The sequence below is a fragment of the Dysidea avara genome, chromosome 7 (assembly GCF_963678975.1).
Source record: "Dysidea avara chromosome 7, odDysAvar1.4, whole genome shotgun sequence".
NCBI classification, from domain to species: domain Eukaryota; kingdom Metazoa; phylum Porifera; class Demospongiae; order Dictyoceratida; family Dysideidae; genus Dysidea; species Dysidea avara.
Genome location: NC_089278.1, coordinates 35,004,098 through 35,024,210, shown reverse-complemented (window position 1 = coordinate 35,024,210; position 20,113 = coordinate 35,004,098). Strand labels below are relative to the sequence as shown.

Genomic DNA, 20,113 nt, shown 5'->3' with positions numbered 1-20,113 from the left:
GCTCTATACCAACCATAGGATCTGGCTTCACCTATCAATACTCATGACACAGATGGCCAACTATAATTATTCACCTGGTCACCCTCCAAATTCTGCAGCTGATTCCCCACCCTCTCCTCCCGAAGGAGAAATCCTAAACGCTACACACACAGATGCATTTCATGCAGGACACAAAGGCATTACCTTCACATCCTTAACTCAGGTAATGATAAAAATTAAAAGTCATGATCAGTCTGGTCTATGTCAGATTACCCTCAACTCCTTCCCTATCAGTCAAAGGGGTGGCACTTCCTTGGTCAAAGTGAAAGTCAAGCTGGAAATTTGCAATGGTCAAAAGACAAGCACATAACTGAAAGTGCATACCATGATTGATACTTTAAGGATAACAAAATTAAAGTGAATATAATTTTACATAACTATAGTAGAATTCAATCAAGTGCATTTTTCAGCAAAAGCCAAGAGTGTCAAGGCTTATTAATTTTTTCACAAAATCTTTATACACCACTTCGAATGATAATTGGGTTTATAATTATCAACTTTACCAGTTAGGCACTGGAGGGTGAACACAGAAAGCAAACCCTGTATGAGGCGTTTACCACTATTGGAGAACAGGATATAGAAATGCCACCCCCTTGCTGGATAGTCAGAGGTATACTAAGCTAGCTATATAATGTCCCTGATGGAGGAGGAAGACATCTTATTGATCAAAACAATTGCAATAATACAGGGGCTTAGTTTCAGGGGTATACCACAGGCTGACAGCCACAGAGTGGTCAGTACAGGAGCCATGGCAAGGCTGACACTACATTATTAAAGTATACAGTGTATTGAAAGAGAAAAAAGTTCAGATCAGGAGGTCCAGTCCAGGAAGGCTCTAGAGTTAAAAATTCTATATGAGTAGGACACGGCAATACTAATCTTATACTATGGTCTTAGCTTCTTTGCAACACCAGAAGTGCTAGCCACTTGAGCAAGTGCTAGTGTGTCTGACATAAAGTAAAAGTGACCTAGCTAAACATCAAATCTCAATAGAAATAAGATTAGCAGTTAATTTATGCTGGAAGATCACGTATTAAAGGGCCATACCGATTTTCCTTTGCAGTCAATAGATGCTTCTGGCTGGGTATTAGTAGTGGGAATTATTAGTTCAAACAAATAGATTGAATCTTAGAAGAAATTTATCAAGACCGGGTCAAGTCTACTAAGGGTGGTAGACTAACTAAGTTAGTTACCATAGACTACTGCTAGGAAGTAGACAGCTAGATAACCTGGAAGGTGACTGGGCAGCATAAAGTTCAAAACATTCAGGTAAGTGTTGTTGAAGTCCATGAACAAAAACCTGCAAGACTCAATCATGTCTCCAGGTATACTTGCCCTGATCATAGATACTAGATGTAAGTCCAGTATCTATGCCCTGCATGATCAAGTGCAGCAGGACGTGGTTTGTTGAGGTTTGGGGAGCTTGACAGAGTCAGAGAGCACATTAATTTTAGGGAGTCTGAGTGATATACACAATCGCTAACACCTTTACTGAGTTTTCTGCTGTTCTGCAACACTCCTCGGTCTACTATGTTTAGTCCCACCGCCTATGCACAAGATTGCTTGATGGAGTGCGTAGGCGGCTGGATGCGCTCCCACATAAACAGTGTTGCCATGTTGTGCCATAAAGCCTGGTTCATAGATTTAGCTATGAACTTTTTGTTTTGTTTGTGAACCTGAAATAATCTATGAATTTTTTATGAACTTTTGGCTTGTCTGTGAACCTGAAATAATCTATGAACTTTTAGGTGGCGACCTTTTTCTTTTTTTTTTGCTCTTCAGTGCCCTACTAACCCAGAGATCCACCTATTTATAATGTGTTGGCTAGTTTTTGGAAAGTGACTATGGATTTATGAACTTTCTGACTTTTTATGAACAAATTTATTTTCTCACATAAACATTTGGAGCAAATCATCTGGCAACACTGCATGCGCGTAAATTACAATTAGCGCCTATAAATACCCAATTAGTGCTTGTTAGCTGAAATGGCTGACAATCCTGTTCTTGCTGCGTTCGAAAAGCATTACAAGAACTTGACGATAGCTCTACCAGCCGATGCAATGTATCCAACTTTTGTAGGAAAAGGATTGATGAGTGGTACGCAGCTGAATCAAAACTTTAGGGTGGCTAAAACAAACATGGAAAAGACGGTTTTGTTGCTGGAATCGATGAGGGGTGGACTGATGGTTGGCGAGTTTACCGACTTTTTAAAGTTTGTAGAGGCAATGACTGAATATGCTGAGAGTGACAACAGCCCTGTGGTGAGAAAACTTGCAAAAGACATAAAGAATGACTTACCTAGGCTTCCTCCAGGTATTGATTGATTATTATGCACCTATTAATATTTTGCCCCGCCTACCCCCTCCGGGCACAGTGCACGTGGGGGAAATTGTGGGGATTTGACTTTAAAAATCAAATTCTCCACCCATGGAGGACACAACTTGTGGTAAAATCCCCATGTAACATGGCTAAAATATACGGGTTTTGATGATAAAATGGAACCGACTAATCCCTAGTAATCCTGATGGGGCTTAATATTGATTGGTTCATACGTTCAACTGTATACAAAATACATATTTGAGGGTACAGCTTTTTGTGAATCATTCCCATTACACAGTAAGATGCCACACACACTATATACACATCACACACTATGCACATGAATGAAATGCCATCAATAAAAAAGCAAAAACTTTTTAATGGGTTGTCAACAACACTGAAGGTTTTTCATGTCCTGAAAACTTAACTATCTTACCACCGCATAGTGGAATCAAAACTGTAAAGGCCTATAGCATCACTGCATAAGTGCTCTGTAACTTCCTGGTTGTAATTTCCTCACTGTGCTTATCCCTGTAACAGCCACACCATTAATGAAAACAGGATTAGCAGGTTATACGATGTTAATAGTTAGTAATAAGTGTTGTAGTTGAATATTTAACCCACTTGAGAATGAATTCGGTAGCAATAATTTTGGCTGCATGCAATGAAACTGTAAATGCAATGCATACTGTTTAACTTTTAAGTGATAATGGTATTGCTAATGAAGACAAACTATAAAGAAGAAAAAAAATTACCTTGTTTGGATCATTGTTGTTATTTGGTGGCTGGACATGTTTTGTTGCTGCAAGTTGTGCAAATATTATTAGGACAAATGTTTTATGAATACAAAGTTTCGGTGTCAGATTACAATAAGAGCTTCATTAAAAATGTCCAAGGAAAGAACTGGTGCATGGTTTGGTTTTACTGGATTCTACCAATCAGTCCAAACAAACTTCCTGGAGATGGTTCACATTATTTGGAAGTTAAAAGGTGTCTTTCTTCTAGTCATGCAGGAAAGAAACTGAAGTCACTTTAACATGTAGGTGCGAACTGAAACATTATATCCTGTTGATGTATGCATAGAAAGTAATACTCTCCATGCAATGTGAATAACAATGTGATAATATTTTAGATCAGTACATTGCCTGTCACAGCAGGAAACATGATCCGACTAAACCGTTACTGGCAACAATAATCACTTTTGCTTGACCACATCTAAAAGTAGTTTCAGCTGGATGATTTTGGATGGCAAAAATGTTTTTTTAAATCAAATGCTATCCCACTAGGGACCTGTGAGAAGGCAAAAGCCTGTGAATACAGGGAGTCTGAAACATGCTAAATGTTGAAGAATGCAGAAAAAAAAAATCCCCGACCCAGTGGTGACTTGATCCCCTGCAACATACAGACTAGGCATGCTCTAGAGGAGCCACAACACCTGGGATCTGAGATCTTGTCTGCATTCAACCTCTACTTAATCATTGACTTTTTGCATTTATCCAGGTGTCTTCATACACCTGTAGGTATAGCTACATGCTTTACTTGTCTGTCATGGTGTTAGTGACACTAGCTACTGCAGTATGTTCAACTGCACAGTCGTATGATGAAATTGAAGGTGACTCAGTATATGAATACACAGTTATCATATATAATTGTGTAGATAGCTTCTTAAACATATACATACATGTATAGCTAGTTGCTTTCCCCAGCAAAATAAAGTAGAACAGTAAAACTGTTAATCTGCTAACAAAATCAAAATCAATTTGCTAATTATATACATTCCTTTTACCACATCAAAAGAATTTTGAGTAAAGTAGAGCACCACTCTGCCGCTCTGTAGGAAAGTCCCTGTAATCGGTAGTTTTGCTCTGCCTATAAAGTATGGGTAACAATGTTCACATACACTATTTTGCCATACAGCATTTCATGGCCAGGCATAAACAAGCTAGGGATCCAACAAAGTGAAAAGACCACAGTGCATACAAGTAGAGTTGGGTGATATCACAATTCCTACCAACAATATATCACCACCTGAAACATCATGATATTACTAAATATCACGATATTCATACTTAGGTGGTGTAGCAAAAATGTTTTCTAAGAAATAAATAACCAGTGCTTTTTGGATATAATTTCACTAGCACTACCATCAAAGAATTGCATAAATATGTGTAAATATGTAGAATTACATAAATACAGAAAATTACTGAAATATGATATGACCATATTGCAATTTGAAGATGATACATCAGATGTAAATATCCCGATATACGAAAAGATTGTGATATTGCCCAGCACTACATACAAGACCATGAAAGTTTCAATGTACACTCCAGTAATTAATCATATGGGGTTTTGATAAAGGCAATGTCTAGAGAGTACCTTGGATAGCATTTTACATTGTGTTGTTATGCAGTTTTGAAGATGAGAAAATATGATTGCTTTATTGGAGTATCTCTATCTTATATTTTCAATTAATATTTTGTTGTGAATGCTCTCCATTTCCATCAGCTATGACTGAATTCCTTTGCTTCACATTCTCAGAAGTATTAGCATATATAATGTCCTATCTAGCTCATGCGATACATAAAACTGCTTTATTTTTTTTTCTTTGTTCTATGATATACAAACCATGTTGCCTCTTTGCTAGTTGGCTCACTTTCTGGCATTATATAATCCAGACTAAATTTAGTAGCAAAAATGGTTTAGAGTATGCCAATTTTGGTTGACTATATTGGACCTATTTTTGTTACAAGACTTGTTGTGTGCGTGCGTGCGTGCGTGCGTGCGTGTGTGATGTCTGAAGACTGGACTTGCAAATATTGCTTAAGAGTTTACAGGCTGCAGCTGTTATACTTTACATGGATTCATAGATAGGCCAGTTTTTGCATTTGTGAAGTTAAGTATTGGCTTTGCAGTTTCTGTTATGTCTGGAGACTTTATACATCATTCATTTCTCACATGCAGACTGCTTTTAGCATCAAAAATTTTCACATGGATACAGAAAGACACAGTTACATGTGCACATGTGTTTATAAAAGCAATTTCAGAAGAACTGGATATATTATGCATTCCACTATGCTACTTCTGTGATGTATCAAGTGTATTTATTGTCATCCTGTCCACCAACAGAGAGCACAGCTGAAGATGTTGATAAAAGAGACAAAAGAAAGTCAGATAACCAGGGAGAATTGGCTGCAAAGAAAATGAAGCATGACCCATATGAGTACGGCATTTACTGTACAACATGATTGTGAATGTATTAATATTTGACATATTCATTGTAGTATTAAGTGTTAGCATTGAGTACTGGAGGTGATAGATCGACCTGAAATGCTTTCAATAAGTTGCTACGGAATTTAGAAAAAAATATATATTTAACGGAATTTTCTAGATACTGACTGACTGAGTAACCCTTCAGACAAACATAACTCGATAAAAGCTAAGGCTAAGGACTTGCTTTTTTCACTGTTTGATGTCACTTACGCCCGAGAGGTGCCTTTTGGCATACTGCAGTACATACAATGCATTCTTCATGGACTTACCAGTGTCCTCCTTTGTGTCTCATTCATCTTTGCTGACAGCAAAAAGTGCAGATTTGGTGGAAGCACGTGATGGCTTTCCTTCATTACGGAAATCATTCGTGTTTTTCATAGTGGCTACTTTGACTGCAGAGGTGCTTTTCTAACAGTACTTGATTTGTGATGCTGTGTAGCAGATTGAACATAGCTGACAATGAAGCATAATGAATATTTTCAGATGATAATTGATGTAACCGGGGCGTGCAGCACCATTTCTTTCGTTTGATGCGATATGCATAGATTGCAGGGGTGCTTTTTGAACAGTTCTCTATTCGTAATGCTGTGTAACGGCTTTAACATAGCTGACAATGAAGCGTAATGGATACTTCAACTTTCAGACAATAATTGATATAGCTGGGGCACGCAGTGCCATTTCTTTCTTTTGATGCAGTATGTGCCAGTCATAATTATAAAAAAAGTTAACAAACAACTACACACAAAAAAATTGGAATTATCAACTAGAGTAGAGACCATAGCACATCGATAAAAAGTACTGAAACAAGCTGGAGTAGTGCATGCATGATATTAAATCACAGTAAAACAATAAGAAGTGTTATATCTCTACTGTGCTTTTTTGTTATGGTATCTAGGGATATAACACTTATTGTTTTACTGTGATTTAATATCATGCACCGGCTTGTTTCAGTACTTTTTATCGATGTGCTTTGTCCCTACTCTAGTTGAAAATTCCAGTGTACTTGTTTTATTGTTTGGGTGATACTATCTTTTCCTGTATATAAATAAACAAATAAACTCTCATGTAGCATCGGTACAAGGTTCATCATCATCGTCATTTGCTATAAACAAACAAGAACATGATGACGTACAGCAAGGTACAGTGGGTGATGACAGAGAGACTACTTTAAAGAACTCTACTGATTTAAAAGGTGATGAGATCCTTTAAAAATGCATAATAGGTGATGAATCTTATTTATGTACACATGCACCCGCCCATGTTATATCACACCTATGTTGTGCATGTTGTTACACATTTGTACCTCCTTCCACTCATGCATGTACGTGCGCATACACACGCGTGCGCACGCACACACAGAGCCTAAAAAGCAAAGCCTACGGCAGCCATGTGAAACACAGCTATTGCCATCCAGCAAACATGCAATGACATGCTTGGACATCACTCAAGCACTTGAGGCTTGTGCAGGCAAATACTTAGAGGCAGGGCTAGTAACCTGTAGGAGGACTGGCAAGGTTGTCATGGAGAGAGATCACAAAACCTGAGGTTTCAAAACAACCCCAACATCGCTAAGCGAGACAAGGACAGTTGGGCATTTGTTTCCCCAGTAAACACCAGGTACTGGTATCCATTGATGTTACAGCTGGGTGGGCTGCTTCCCCAGTTGACACCAGGCCACCAGGTCCCTGGGTAGACTGGAGCAATCTGAGTAAAGCTTCTTGCTCAAGGAAACAACAACACCAAATTGGCATAACCGGGCATCAAACCTGGAACTAGAGGTGTACCGATATGGGTTTTTGGCATGTACCGATATCTGATATTGATGCCACCAAAAGAAGCCGATCTGATATTTGTATTACAAACAGAAGTCATAGATGATCTATGCAAAAGTGTACATTACCCACTCTACAACAACTTGTGTATAATACTATATATTCATTGCTCACTCTATGCCTGTGGTGGTAGTGGCTTGGTTTTCTATTGTGCGATCCAGACATACTCCCATGAATCCTTAAATGGATATTTCTGCATTACTCCGCATTTTAATGGCTCGTGCGAAGGCTGGTACAGCAAGTTTTCTTGGTTATCCTCTGACTGTTCTTTTTATTACAAAGGTACTATATAATTTCTTCATTTTTAAAGACTGCGATAAGCTTTCTAACAACAAACACAATAAAATCGTGTGTTTATATGGCTTCTCACAGCAAGTGCTCGTTAATTGGTAGAGTGAACAATAAGCCACTGGCACTAAACAGCCACGTGAATAACGTAGAAAACCAATATATAATTCGTTTATGTACAAACTATTACTACTGTATAAATATTTGTGTTGTAAGCTGACAGAAGGACAAAGTGTGCATGCTGTACCATCTTGTGCTGAAATGTCTGCCTTGCGGTTTTAGTCGTGACCATTCACAGTATGCTGGATACCCCTGTGCCTGGAGTTGAATCGGGTAAGTCATCCGACGCTTTCAATGGGTGTATTACAGCCTGCGTCAATCCGCATCTGTTGCTGTCTACAAGCTTATGTGGACACTGAATGAGTATACGTTCTAGTCTAGTCTTGCAGCAGGAACTTGCTGTCATGTGCCACACCCATTTGCATAGCCATACTATCAGTAAGGTGTATTTAAGTATCCACAAAGCCACACTTGGCTTGTCAAAACTGACATAAATAACTACTATCTAAAGCTTGGACTGCAGTGTCACAAGGTATGAAAATAATTTTAAATTTGGCAGTTTGGTGTTGATTTACCAATAACACAGGAATGAGGGTTTTGCCTGATATGTATGCTTGAGGGCTGCAGGCTCAAGGACATAGGGCATACATACATATCAGGCAGAGCCCTGTTACAGCTAATATGTAACACTTATTAGGCTGATATCCTGTACAAGGCGATCAATCACCCAAGCCAAAATGGGTGCAGCCACTGGATGTATTATGCATACCTAAAATTTTCAATTATGGGTTAGCAGCTAGTGTGTTCTGATTACGTTTGGTTTTGATGAACAGACATATCCTAGAGATATCATGGAGAATTTTGGTTATGCAAGTTTAGGTCACTCCAAATAAATTTTCTGTTTCCCGTCCTGGACTTGAGCATATTTGCATGCAGGTGGGCGGTCCATTTCCATTATTTCATTATAAGATTGGCAGCTATTTGTCTGGCACAGCCATAAAAAGCTGCATAAAAGTATGTTTAAGCTTGCTCCTTCCTTTTTAAGTTGCAAATATAACAGTTTGTGCCAACTTGATAGTACTGCTGACATGTGAGTTGACACTGTTTCAAAATGACTTTTACTGAGCCTGTCAGTATGCAAGAGTAACCGGTAAATAATGGAAGAATATGGAATAATAGAATATTTAGAGCTGACAGTAACCAGATGCAGGCGGTGGATGGGAAACAGAGAATTTATTTGGAGTGGCCTTAATGTTTTATTCAGTGTTATTGAATCATTTATGGAAAAAGTATGGAGTTTACTAAAGGCCTAGATAAGTAAGCTTGCTTGTAAAGTGGTTACTCTGTACAGAGTGGTAGCTTCATAACATGTGGAAATGATTGCTGAATAAGCTATAGCACTATTAGCCCAACGTTTTTCAACTTGTAGGATGGCAAGGATAACAAAGCGCTCTTTGTCTGAGTGGTTTTCATGGCGAAATTCAAGTTGTGCATCCTAATCACATGAGTATTAATCGATCCCCACAACCTATTTTGGTCTCAACATCTATGTAATCACTGCCTAGTTGTAACCCAGTTACATTTCATATGTAGCCCAGGTGGCTCCTTTGATCTGAGGTGTGAAAGTGTTACATGTAATAGTTATACCACAGCTGTGAGGGATTTTGCTGATATATACACCCGGCTACAGTCCCGAGGGGTAAGGGAGTATACATCAGCAGAATCCCGACACAGCAGTGGTATAAGTCACTCAGGGCACACTCACCTGGTAGGTGAAAGAACTACATATCACTCACCCCATTTGTTTTATACACTAGCATTTGATGATTGATTGTGGTTTCAATAGCATGGGCAAATAGCTCTTAGAACGTTATTTCTACATCATTATGTTTCAACACACCCCAGGAACTTTTGATTGTGGGATTGATTTTTGAAGTGTATATACTACATTAAACCTTCGCAATTGTGGCAGTAAGTAAGTTAATACATTAAGTTGAGTACTTAGGGTAGAAGTATGCATCCATGCATTGCCCAAGTGATTGTTTTATAGATTTTATTTGTCTTAGAATAGTAGTTTAGTTACTGTCAATTCATCTAAACTTAACAACTACACTGAACCTTGCCTAATGTGTAAACTAAAACCCACAACGAAACTCTCCGTGTCACTCAATGAAATGAGTTTCATATCTTTGAACTGGTTGGACATCAATGTCATGAACAACCGCGTTCCCATGATATTGCCCTGGTAATATCTAGATATTGTCCAGTGAATATGCGAGTTAAGCCCTGAGTGGCACCTTTGAACACCCACTCTAAAGTGGTATATATATCACTTATACCACAACTGCGTTGGGATGTTGCTGCACCCTTACCCTTCGAGCCTGTGGCCCTCATGATTTGGGTGTATATGTCAGCAAAATCCCTTACAACTGTTACATGTATGCGGTAATTATACAAGTTTTTAACATTATTTTATCTATTCACAGATCAACCAGCAAAGTTACAACTGTTTATCAGTTACGGACGAGAGGATATCACCAATGATTTTGTCCAAAAATTACGTGATGACTTAAGATGCCAAAATTGGAATGTGTTTTTAGATACTCACAACATAGATCATGCTGAATCACTTTCAGATAAATTAGCTAATGAAATAAGCAAAAGTGATGGTATGATTATCATTCTTTCAAAGAAATCCTGTAAATCAAAATGGTGTGAAAGAGAAGTCAAATATGCAGATCAGGAGAACAAGAAGATATTTGTAGTAAAACGTGAAGATATTGATCCACTGCCTTATTTAAAATTTATTCTTGGAGATGATCTTTGGTTTAGCCTTTACGATGATGATCAGGAACAATACCAGAGTGTTTTAGAGAAAATGATCAGAACTCTTAAGAAGGTAATGCCAATTACTTTTCAAAAAGGCTTGATCATTTATTTTTCTTTTTTAGTTGGAGCAAAGCAAAAACGAGCACTAACACTTTTTAGTTACATTTTAAGTATATGTGTATTTTGGTAAACACGTACATGTAGCTATAGTTTATCTTATCTGTTTGTAACTTTGCAAGTAACCTGGCATGCATACATGCGTGTTACTGCCATCACATACTATGTATATCTTTCCATAACCTCTAGCTCTGTAATTTTACTGTTTTGTATCAAGCTATTTTAATACACATTGTATGTAGCTTATCCACTGTCATAACTATTGCTGCACAACATATCAAAAACAGTATGCTTTTGCTTTATAAACAATCTTAGAATACTTTTATGCAGTGTTGCATATTAACATGATATGACAGTATATGTTGTTTAATGTACTCTCGGATAGAATGTACTACTCTTGGGAAAATCTTGTATCACAATAGAAAGCCAACACATTTGCAAATGATTGAGTTGACTGGTTCACTTTGTTTTGTATCACCTACTTAATAGTCTTATGGATGTTCTATACCATATGCGTATTTCGTACCATACACCTATGGTACATAACGTATGCTTATGGTATGTACCATATGCATGCGTATGGTACGACTTCTAACACTTGTGTTTAGTTCTTGTATATACTTTTTTTTGCAGGTAGCCGTATAGTTTGCTGTTTCTGTCATGATTTTTGATGCTTCTGCTGGACTCCTGGGCTGGGCTATCTTGGTCCACTACATGTACTACACTTCCTATATTTGTAATTAATTTTTGATTATAATTTGTAGTTAATTCATTATTCTTCGCTGTAATTTTTCTGTATGTAATCAAGTTTCACAGGCTGTACCTTTAACCTGTAATTAATAATACTATAATAGATCGAGGTACTCTAATAGAACAGTCAAATACTCTAATATAACAGTCAGACTTTTAAAAAAAATTTTAATGTATGTATGCTTGGGAGCAGTGATGTAGCTACAGAATGCTAACTTGCATAATATTATTTTTTACTTGAAGTTTTACTGTTTTATCAACTTGACTGAAGTTGACAACCTTACCTTGGACTCGTGATGTGCTATAGTCCTCTTGCAGAACTGGAATTTACAGTTTACCAGAACATCCTTGTTATAGTCTAGATGTCACAAAGGCAGCATTGGTGAGAATTGATGGAATAGGGCCAAGAATATTAAAGAGTTGTGCTCTATTACCATATGCATTCCTCTCCATTAACTGTTCATGAACTAAGTGCTTGGAGCAATGTGCATGCACGTAATATCAAATGGGCAGTCCATGTTATTAAAAAGTGTTAGACAGTATTCTCCATAACATGCTTGGTAAACTTTATACTGGTACTCAAGGTAAATTGTGACTGGTTTGCGAAAAGGTGAATTTCTCAACAAAATTTGACCCACTTTTTTAAATTTGGAAGCTTCATAATTTGTTATCATTGCATGTCTGAAAGGTTTCCATCACACAGTATCAGTGAAGCTACAGTATCTAGCTCAGTGGCTGCAATTTGAAGCCCTTACTTATTAATCTGTAGATGAATAATTTACTACTATTATCTGTATATGTAAAACTCTATATTTAATTAAAAATTTATAATGCTATAGACCTCAGTGATATTGCCCTTCTCGACTTTGTGGAGTAAGACATGCACAGGATATGTGTCTTAACCTTACGAAGAGCATCATGCTCTTCCATTTAAGCATTAACACTGTTAAAACAGTGATGTTCATAGCACACACTCTTCATGTAAGTATATATAGCCACTTAACTTGAAACACTTTGCATATGGCCTATAACTATGTGCACACAAGTACTTATAATTTCTGTATAAAATATTGATGCATGTTTGTGCTTATTATGTACTTGAAATGCAGCTAATGTTAGCCACCTCTCAGATAATCCTGTGGAATCCTGCTCACTGCTGCATTAATTGTCGCAGCACAATTAACTAATGAATCAACAGGCATTTTAGATTAGTTCAGTTGTTAACAAAAAATTTTCTTGGACCAGGCTACTCAACTGAGTTAACTGTGCGAACTTGAATGCATTTATAGTTCTGCATGTATTGGGAAAGCAGACTAGTTAAAATATTAATAAATATCACGCTGTAGTGAGAGACATATTTGAAAGTTTTGAATTTAAGAGGACTAGAATTCACTTCCTTACCCACTCCCAAATGAAATTAATCAGCATGCAACACTGCAAAGGGCAAATCCTATACTTTCTAGGTGTAAGCATTATGCCAGTGAGGCATTTCCATTAATGTACAAACTCAGATATGAATATTTTGTCATACATGTGTATGTAAGTGTGATAAGTAAGTGTGATAAGTAAGCATCATTAGTGTAGATTATAAAGTCTCTCTTTGAAAAATTGAAAATCTGGTGAACATAGCTATCAGGTACTGCATGGTAAAAGCATTTGCTCCCGGCCATAATTTGATCATTAATATTTTGTGGAAAAAAGGAATGGTAGCTAGGTGTATGCATTCACTTTATCTACAGGGTAGCATTTGTGCTGTTTTTTTTTTTTTTTTTTTCGTTTAGTGACCCTTTTAGTTTTACTGTTGGTTCAATAGCGAGTCCGGCTTATCAGTTGAACCGACTTTCGGTTCAGTAAATATAACCACTGCCCGCTAACTGAAATTAAAAACCGGCAACCACAGTGCTCATGCAGTTGAGATGGAAAACCCGGCATGCATGAGACAACAATCCAATGCGTGTGTCTCACGTGTAATGCGTGAGAGTTGAAGTGTCCGGCCCCGGTACAGTGCGGGCGGATCTAGGAATTTATAAATGGGGTTTCCAGTTTAGAAGGTGGAGATATACACTGACATGAGATACACAAAAGTCTGCATGCACTACATTGTCTGGTTTGGTAAGGTGAGACCAAAAAAAAAAAAAAAAGGTTATTATCTACTCAGTTTACCAGTTAGGCACTGGAGGGTGTACACAGAAGGCAGAGCCTGTTCGAGGTGTTTACCCATAGCCTAGGAGCCTAAGCGAAAATCTTTGAGCTAAATATAAGTCACAGCCTATTGCACATAAAATCCTTCAGCGTGGCAATGCTGCTTCTGTGATGGCAACAATTCCTTCATCACAAGATTGGGCAGAGTTTGCCTCTCTGCCCACTGTTTGAATGTGAAAAACAAATTTATAAAAATAAAAAAATAAAATAAACCAAAATCCTTAAATAACTTGCTACACACTGCTTTAATAGCTACTGTGACTGCTCTATTAGAGTATCTCGATCGAGACGCACGCCGCAATAATTAAAACATTTAATTGTTACGTAATCATTTTCAAAGGGGGGTTCCGTGGAAACCTTGAAACCCGCCACTGCGGTAAGCTTGGGCCGGGCTTGCCTCAGGCGCGCCTCACTCGAGAAAGGGCGTGGCAGTACACAACAAGTTGTTTGGCAATGGCTGGCACGACAGGAACAAGTGCAAAGATACCTCAGAGAGGTAAGTAGCTAAGACTTTATATCGGCAGGCAAAGTAGGTTACTAAGATGTGGGCAGGCGGGCGCTATGTTATCTGTCACTACAAAAGCCTGCTCTACGCCGGTGTAGGGCCATCGATTTTCACATACCACATTAATGAAGCATTAAAGATCAAGCATGCATGGTGACTCCATCATGGTAGCTAAAAGTTAAGACGAAGTGATTACTGAACCAAAAGGTTTTTATTTTTGTGTCTAGTATGACATGCGTCATATGATTAGGTGTATGATGTTCTAGGTGTATGATGTTCTAGGTGTTATTAAAGACTTATTTAGCAGCTAGGAAAGCAGCGCATTGTACTGAGAAGCTTAAGGTTTCTAAGGGTACTGAAACGCTCTGGTATGGATATAAAGGTTCACATACTTGTCTCTTTTTTGTTGTACACATTCATCATAATCATGATGGTCTTCCCCCCCTATCTTTTAGAATATTAAGAGGTGTGAATATCATATATATTAAGAGGTGTGAATATCATATATATTAAGAGGTGTGAATATCATATATAGTAAGAGGTGTGAGGTATAATTATCGCACGTGACGTTTTGTTGTCGCGCAAGGCCTCTTAGAACCACAGTATAGTTGGTTTTTTCGAAGCACTTAAATTCTGTGAATTCGTATTTTTCACGAATGGCTATATATGTGCGAAAGATCACGTGATCCTGATCTTACAAATCTACTGGTGCGATATTTGAGCTATATACAAAGTAGACCGTTTTCGATGTCAGAAAGGACGGATATCCGGCAGCACTTTAAGAAAACTTTCGACTGCGGAAAGATGGTACTGCAGTAAACACTGAGGTCGTAATGTACCTATCAATGTAATCCCCGACTACCACTAATACGGGCTGGGGTGGGGGAAGGTGGGGATTTGCATCACTGAAAATTACAATTCCCCACTTACTGGGGAAGTACTAGTGATGCAAACCCTGACCAAGTCTCGACCTACAAACCACGGGAATACTGGGGCTAGGAGGGGATTTGTGCAGTCGTGGTGGCGTTAGTCTAGTGATGAGTTAGTTCGAGTGGATTCTAGTATGAAAGTAATAGCTAGTGCCCAAGACACTCCTTCCTAAACTGAAAGCACACACCTTTGCTGTCTGAGTGAATTTCTTTAGTGAAGACAAATCCCCACTATGTCGAGGAAAATTAGCGATCAATTCCCCCGACCTTCCCCCACCCTCAGCCCACATTAGTGATCGTCAGGCATTACATTGATAGGTGCATAATTGGCACTGCGATAGGCGTGGTGACTTCTTATGATGCCAATTTACTAGCAAAGAATGGGGGCCCAATATATGGTGAAAAGGCTATTATTAAGGAGGATGGGTCTAGTCAAGAGGCAAGGTACAACTAAAGCTGTCATGGACTGACTAAGTAACTTAGCGTAGTACAGTGTATAGGTTATTATTAGTTAAGTAGGCTATATTTAGAATGTATGATGTAATGTCATGCATGTGCTTATAATGAATAAGATGACATCATAGTGTTGTTCCTCGCTGGCTTGATTGTACAGTCTGTATCCGTCGAAGACGAAGTGATCCTACCATGGTTAAGTCTGACAACTAGCTACTACTATTACCGCTACCCAGTGTTGGGCAAGTTACTTTTTAAAAGTAACTAGTTACATATTACATATTACTTGCAACTGAACTATTTAGTTACAGTTACATATTACCCATAAAATAAAGTAACTATAATAATATTGCATATTATATTACTTTGTGTCCACAGCCTTAAGCTGTCACATTTGAAACTACCACCTTATCACGTGACATGATTTCGTTGTCGGACAATGTGCAAATATTGGTTTTATGTAAGAAGTTGGTGAATAAGCTTCATTCAGTAGACTTCATTACTTCGTTGTGGCTAGGCGTTACTCAGTGGATTACAAACGAGATTAGTAACTTCGTTACTTGTAGTAATACTATTACGTAATATTAGATTCGTTACAGTAACTATATTACTTAGGTAACGCGTTACATTTGTAAGTAAAATAACTTGAGTTATATTACCTGTTTTTATAGCATATTTCGTTATATTACTTAGTTACCGCAGAAGTAATAATATTACGTAACGCGTTACTTTTGTAACGCGTTACTCCCAACACTGCCGCTACCCTACATTTCTGGTGCTGTGACCTGGCGATTCGTATGTCTTAGCCAATTATTCTAACCAACTACCCAAACATCGTGGTACTGTGGCAGTTTAATGGTACCCACTAAGGCAAGCGAATTACTTACAGAACATTTCTTGTTTGTACCTTTCTCACAGTGACGCCGATTAGACTGCAAGTAGACTAAGCCATGGCTGATGAACTCAAACGTCTCGTACGATCTCGTCGTGGATACCGAGCTCACCTCAAACGTTTGTTCACTACAACACTTGAGTTACTGGAATGTTGCAACACTACAACACCAGATGAGGAAGACCCAGACACACTTACTGAACTCATTTCACAGTTAGACAGGAAAAAGAGCATTCTAGCTGACTTGGACAAGGAAATTGCAACTCGCATTAATGAAGAAGAACTAGAATCAGGGGTGCTAGAATCAGAACTCCAATCTGAGATGTCTAGAATTATTATGAAAGGGAAACGTCTGCAAAGGCACCTTGAACACTGGGCACTTCTACAATCCCACAGAATAAGAATCCGATTTCTCCTACTGGTACCACAGAAACACTTGTTTGGTTTTTGCTTTATAGTGTTGTCGCTGTAGCTATTCAAACTATCAAAAGGCACTGCTATGATGATCAGCCTATCTACACACCAATTTCCAAGTTATTCCTATACTTGGTTTACCCTGTAGCCATGACAGAAATTTGATCCTTTTTTATGTGAACAAGTGCTCATAACTCCTCAGATTCACAGCAAACTTGGTACGTGAATCCACCGTTACACGCTCTTCATTTGTGCCAATGATTGAGGCAATCAAGTTACATGTTTACATTTTATAGCAATTTTTGCAAAGTGTGCGAAAATAAATTGAAGCCCCCGAGCCCCCGTATGGCATAAGAAGAAAAAAAACAAAGAAATTAAAAACGAAACTTTGAATGCCCATATCTCGCAAATGGCTGTTGTGAATTTAATCAAATTGGCTGTGTGGCCTACCCTACCTGGAAAACAGCTATAATGCAAAAATGGTGTGTTTTGGAGAAAGGGCCATGCATGGAGCTACGTACACGTGAAAAAAGCTGTTTTCTTTCTTCCTGTCAATATACTCACAGTATGCTGTGCTGGCTTTCTTGGCCACACGACACGCTATCGAGATATTGACTGTGGAACTTTCCGTGTTCATTGTGTTTTAACATTCGACAACATGATGTTTGCCATTACCATGGTTGATCGACTACTGCCAGTGTGGGGCTCACTCCAATCGTGTAATCGAGAAAGGGGTGTGGGACATAATTAGTTTTTTTTGTACAATGGGCGGAATAACCAGTGCAAGGATGCCTCAAAAAGGTAAGTATCCTGTATGAATGTAAGAAGTTACGCGTACAGGTACATGATGGTCAGACAGCAGCTCTGATCTAGTATATAGCTGCGCTTTGTAAAACTAAAGGATTAGGTAGTTGAATGCACATTCACTGCACTGTTTAGACTATGTATATATAACTGGTCAAGCTGTTATTGCTATGCTGGAATCATTACAATGGTCTGCCTTAACTGAATGAAGACACATGTCATACACATGTTCTATAAATCCATTCACCATCCATACAGCTTTATGAATATGGATACCAGTATACCCAACAGTCAACCCAACAGTATCACTTTCTCCACTTGATTATTCCTAATACCAGTTGTATTGACTACAATAAGTACATATAGTTATAAGAAAAATCCAAGATTTTTTGACAATCACATCAGGCAGTACAAGCTTTTACGACCTGCACAGCAGTTTGGCCAACTGGACAGCGCAAACTGACCACAGATACATATAATTGCAGATTACATCAAAGAAAAGTTAATATTTATGATAATTTTAAAGCTAAGTGGTACCATCACCCATTCCACCGGTAGTGGCCAAGTGTCACTTCTAGATACGCTAATTGGAGAAGTTGATTGGAATGATTTATTAAATGATTTACACTCCACCCTTGTTTAAAGGAACCCGACTCTTGATCGACAATTTTACAGCAACATGTATGGGATTGTATTTTTATAAACTGGTCACCTGGATGCATGTTTCTCCAGTAAATGTGTATTGCATTGGGGTGAGCCTGAGTATTATTATATAAATTAGCTGCAGTCTAAGATTCATGTGGTATAAGATTTGGTCTGGATTCTTGTTCTGTATAATGAGTATGTCACCCGCCCACACAGGCTGTACTTGGCCGCACAACACATTTGATATAGGCTATTTTCTAGAGCACACATTTTTCTGAGCACTTCAATGCGACACATATAGAATGTTCTAGAATTTCCACTGATAGCTAGATCTACGAGTTATCATTCTAGTGTACTAAAACAAAACTTTCATTTATAAGGATACAGGTGTGGAGGTCCCTGGTTTTGAAACATGAAGTTCATTTTTTTGGCATTTTTTGTACATGTCAATTTTCAAAATTGTGCATACCGTAGATTCCCTAAAAATTTGGCAGAACTAAATTAATTCCGTTCATGTCTGGCCGAACAATTAGGAAACAATGTACCAATTCGGTGCTATTGTCGAATTCTTATGGATCTATCCCTAATACAGTCTGCACGCTTCATGGCTATGTTATTTGCGATCCGTTTACTGCTTACTTTCTGGATTTATTTCTGCAGGGACCAACAGGAACGCCTTGAAGCAGTACTGATGATACCACAACACTCACTTGGCTGCAGCACTATATACTATGATTGCCTACATTATCCAGGAGAGATGGTCAATTCATTACATCACTTTTGAATACAATCACCCAGGCGTAATATTGAGGATTTCAACAAGTAATAAAAAATAGAAACCACAATCCATAGCTAATATTATTAAACTATCTCATGATAAATCTCGCTACCAGATGCTGCATGAAGTGTTCCAAGGCTTAAAAAAGCGTTATCTGAGGATGTATCATGTTACAAGGAGATGTGGGGCCAGGAGAGTTATGAAACGAAGATCGTTTTGCGGTACTAAGCCGGCGTGATGTCACACGATGATATCATTGGGTACGTTCCCTGAACAATTTCACACTTGGTGCTTCATCCAGCATCGGGGTAGCATATTGTGTGAGGTCACTGGGAATCCTCAGTACTCAAGAGACCTTCGTCAACTAGTACTCCAAGTGCCAAAAAATTAGCGCGCTTATTATTAGAAACTTTCCTGCGCTTGCCGAAAATTAGAGCACATTGCGTTCAAAGCACGGGGAGTGCCGAATATTTAGAGATGCCGAAATTTTAGGGAATCTACGGTAATTCCGTTCTTAGTTCAAACTATGCAAAAAAATTGGGCTGTACATGTGTTGCATTACGCTCTTACTGTCGTCCAAATTTGAAGGAAATCAACTAAAGCATATATGAGTTATAGCGAGTGGAGCAATAAGAAGTAGATGATGAAGAAAAATACGAAGAAAATAAGACAAACTTTGAATGCGCATATCTCAGTGATGACTGGGCAGACTCAACTCAATTTTTTTACAATCAAATAAAATTAAAAGGGCAAACATACATACAGACTAAAAATAATAAATAGTTACAAAAGACTAATGCTACAACTACATAACTAGCTGCTACTATATACACAAAGGGGAATACAATAATTAAGGGTAGAGGGGATTGTCATAATCATCACTGTCCTGAAGAGCCCAATACCAATTTTGGAATAGGAGGTGCCCTACCGTGAGGAAGTTTCTACAGCAAAACTGGATAATTTCCGTTTAGGCACTATTGAGCT

General features: G+C 38.2%; 2 protein-coding genes across 3 annotated transcripts in view; both read left to right on the top strand.

Moving 5' to 3' along the window:
• The first annotated feature begins 1,997 nt into the window (after positions 1–1,997).
• On the top strand, positions 1,998–11,148 carry LOC136262021 (uncharacterized). 2 transcript variants are annotated; one of them, XM_066056148.1, is made up of 5 exons: positions 1,998–2,352; positions 5,488–5,577; positions 6,701–6,823; positions 10,298–10,710; positions 10,763–11,148. In XM_066056148.1, exons 1-5 carry the CDS (start codon positions 2,025–2,027, stop codon positions 10,787–10,789), a joined length of 981 nt encoding a protein of 326 aa, XP_065912220.1. In that variant the 5' UTR covers positions 1,998–2,024; the 3' UTR covers positions 10,790–11,148. The 2 variants fall into 2 exon arrangements, with proteins under 2 accessions (XP_065912220.1, XP_065912221.1); XM_066056149.1 differs by lacking the exon at positions 1,998–2,352 and adding an exon at positions 3,699–3,970 and having other exon boundaries at positions 10,763–11,147.
• A 2,916-nt stretch (positions 11,149–14,064) lies between these two features.
• LOC136260749 (uncharacterized) overlaps positions 14,065–20,113 on the top strand; it is a 40,614-nt gene continuing 34,565 nt past the window's right edge. Inside the window, exon 1 of the mRNA XM_066054608.1 lies at positions 14,065–14,205. Within this exon, the coding sequence (XP_065910680.1) occupies positions 14,163–14,205 (43 nt within the window). The 5' untranslated portion in view covers positions 14,065–14,162. The remainder of the gene's footprint in view (positions 14,206–20,113) is intronic.

Coding starts and splice junctions, on each gene's coding strand:
- LOC136262021 (XM_066056148.1), top strand. CDS start 2,025: ATGGCTGACAATCCTGTTCTTGCTGCGTTCGAAAAGCATTACAAGAAC. Junction 2,353..5,487: donor CTTACCTAGGCTTCCTCCAG/GTATTGATTGAT, acceptor GTCCACCAACAG/AGAGCACAGCTGAAGATGTT. Junction 5,578..6,700: donor GAAAATGAAGCATGACCCAT/ATGAGTACGGCA, acceptor ACTCTCATGTAG/CATCGGTACAAGGTTCATCA.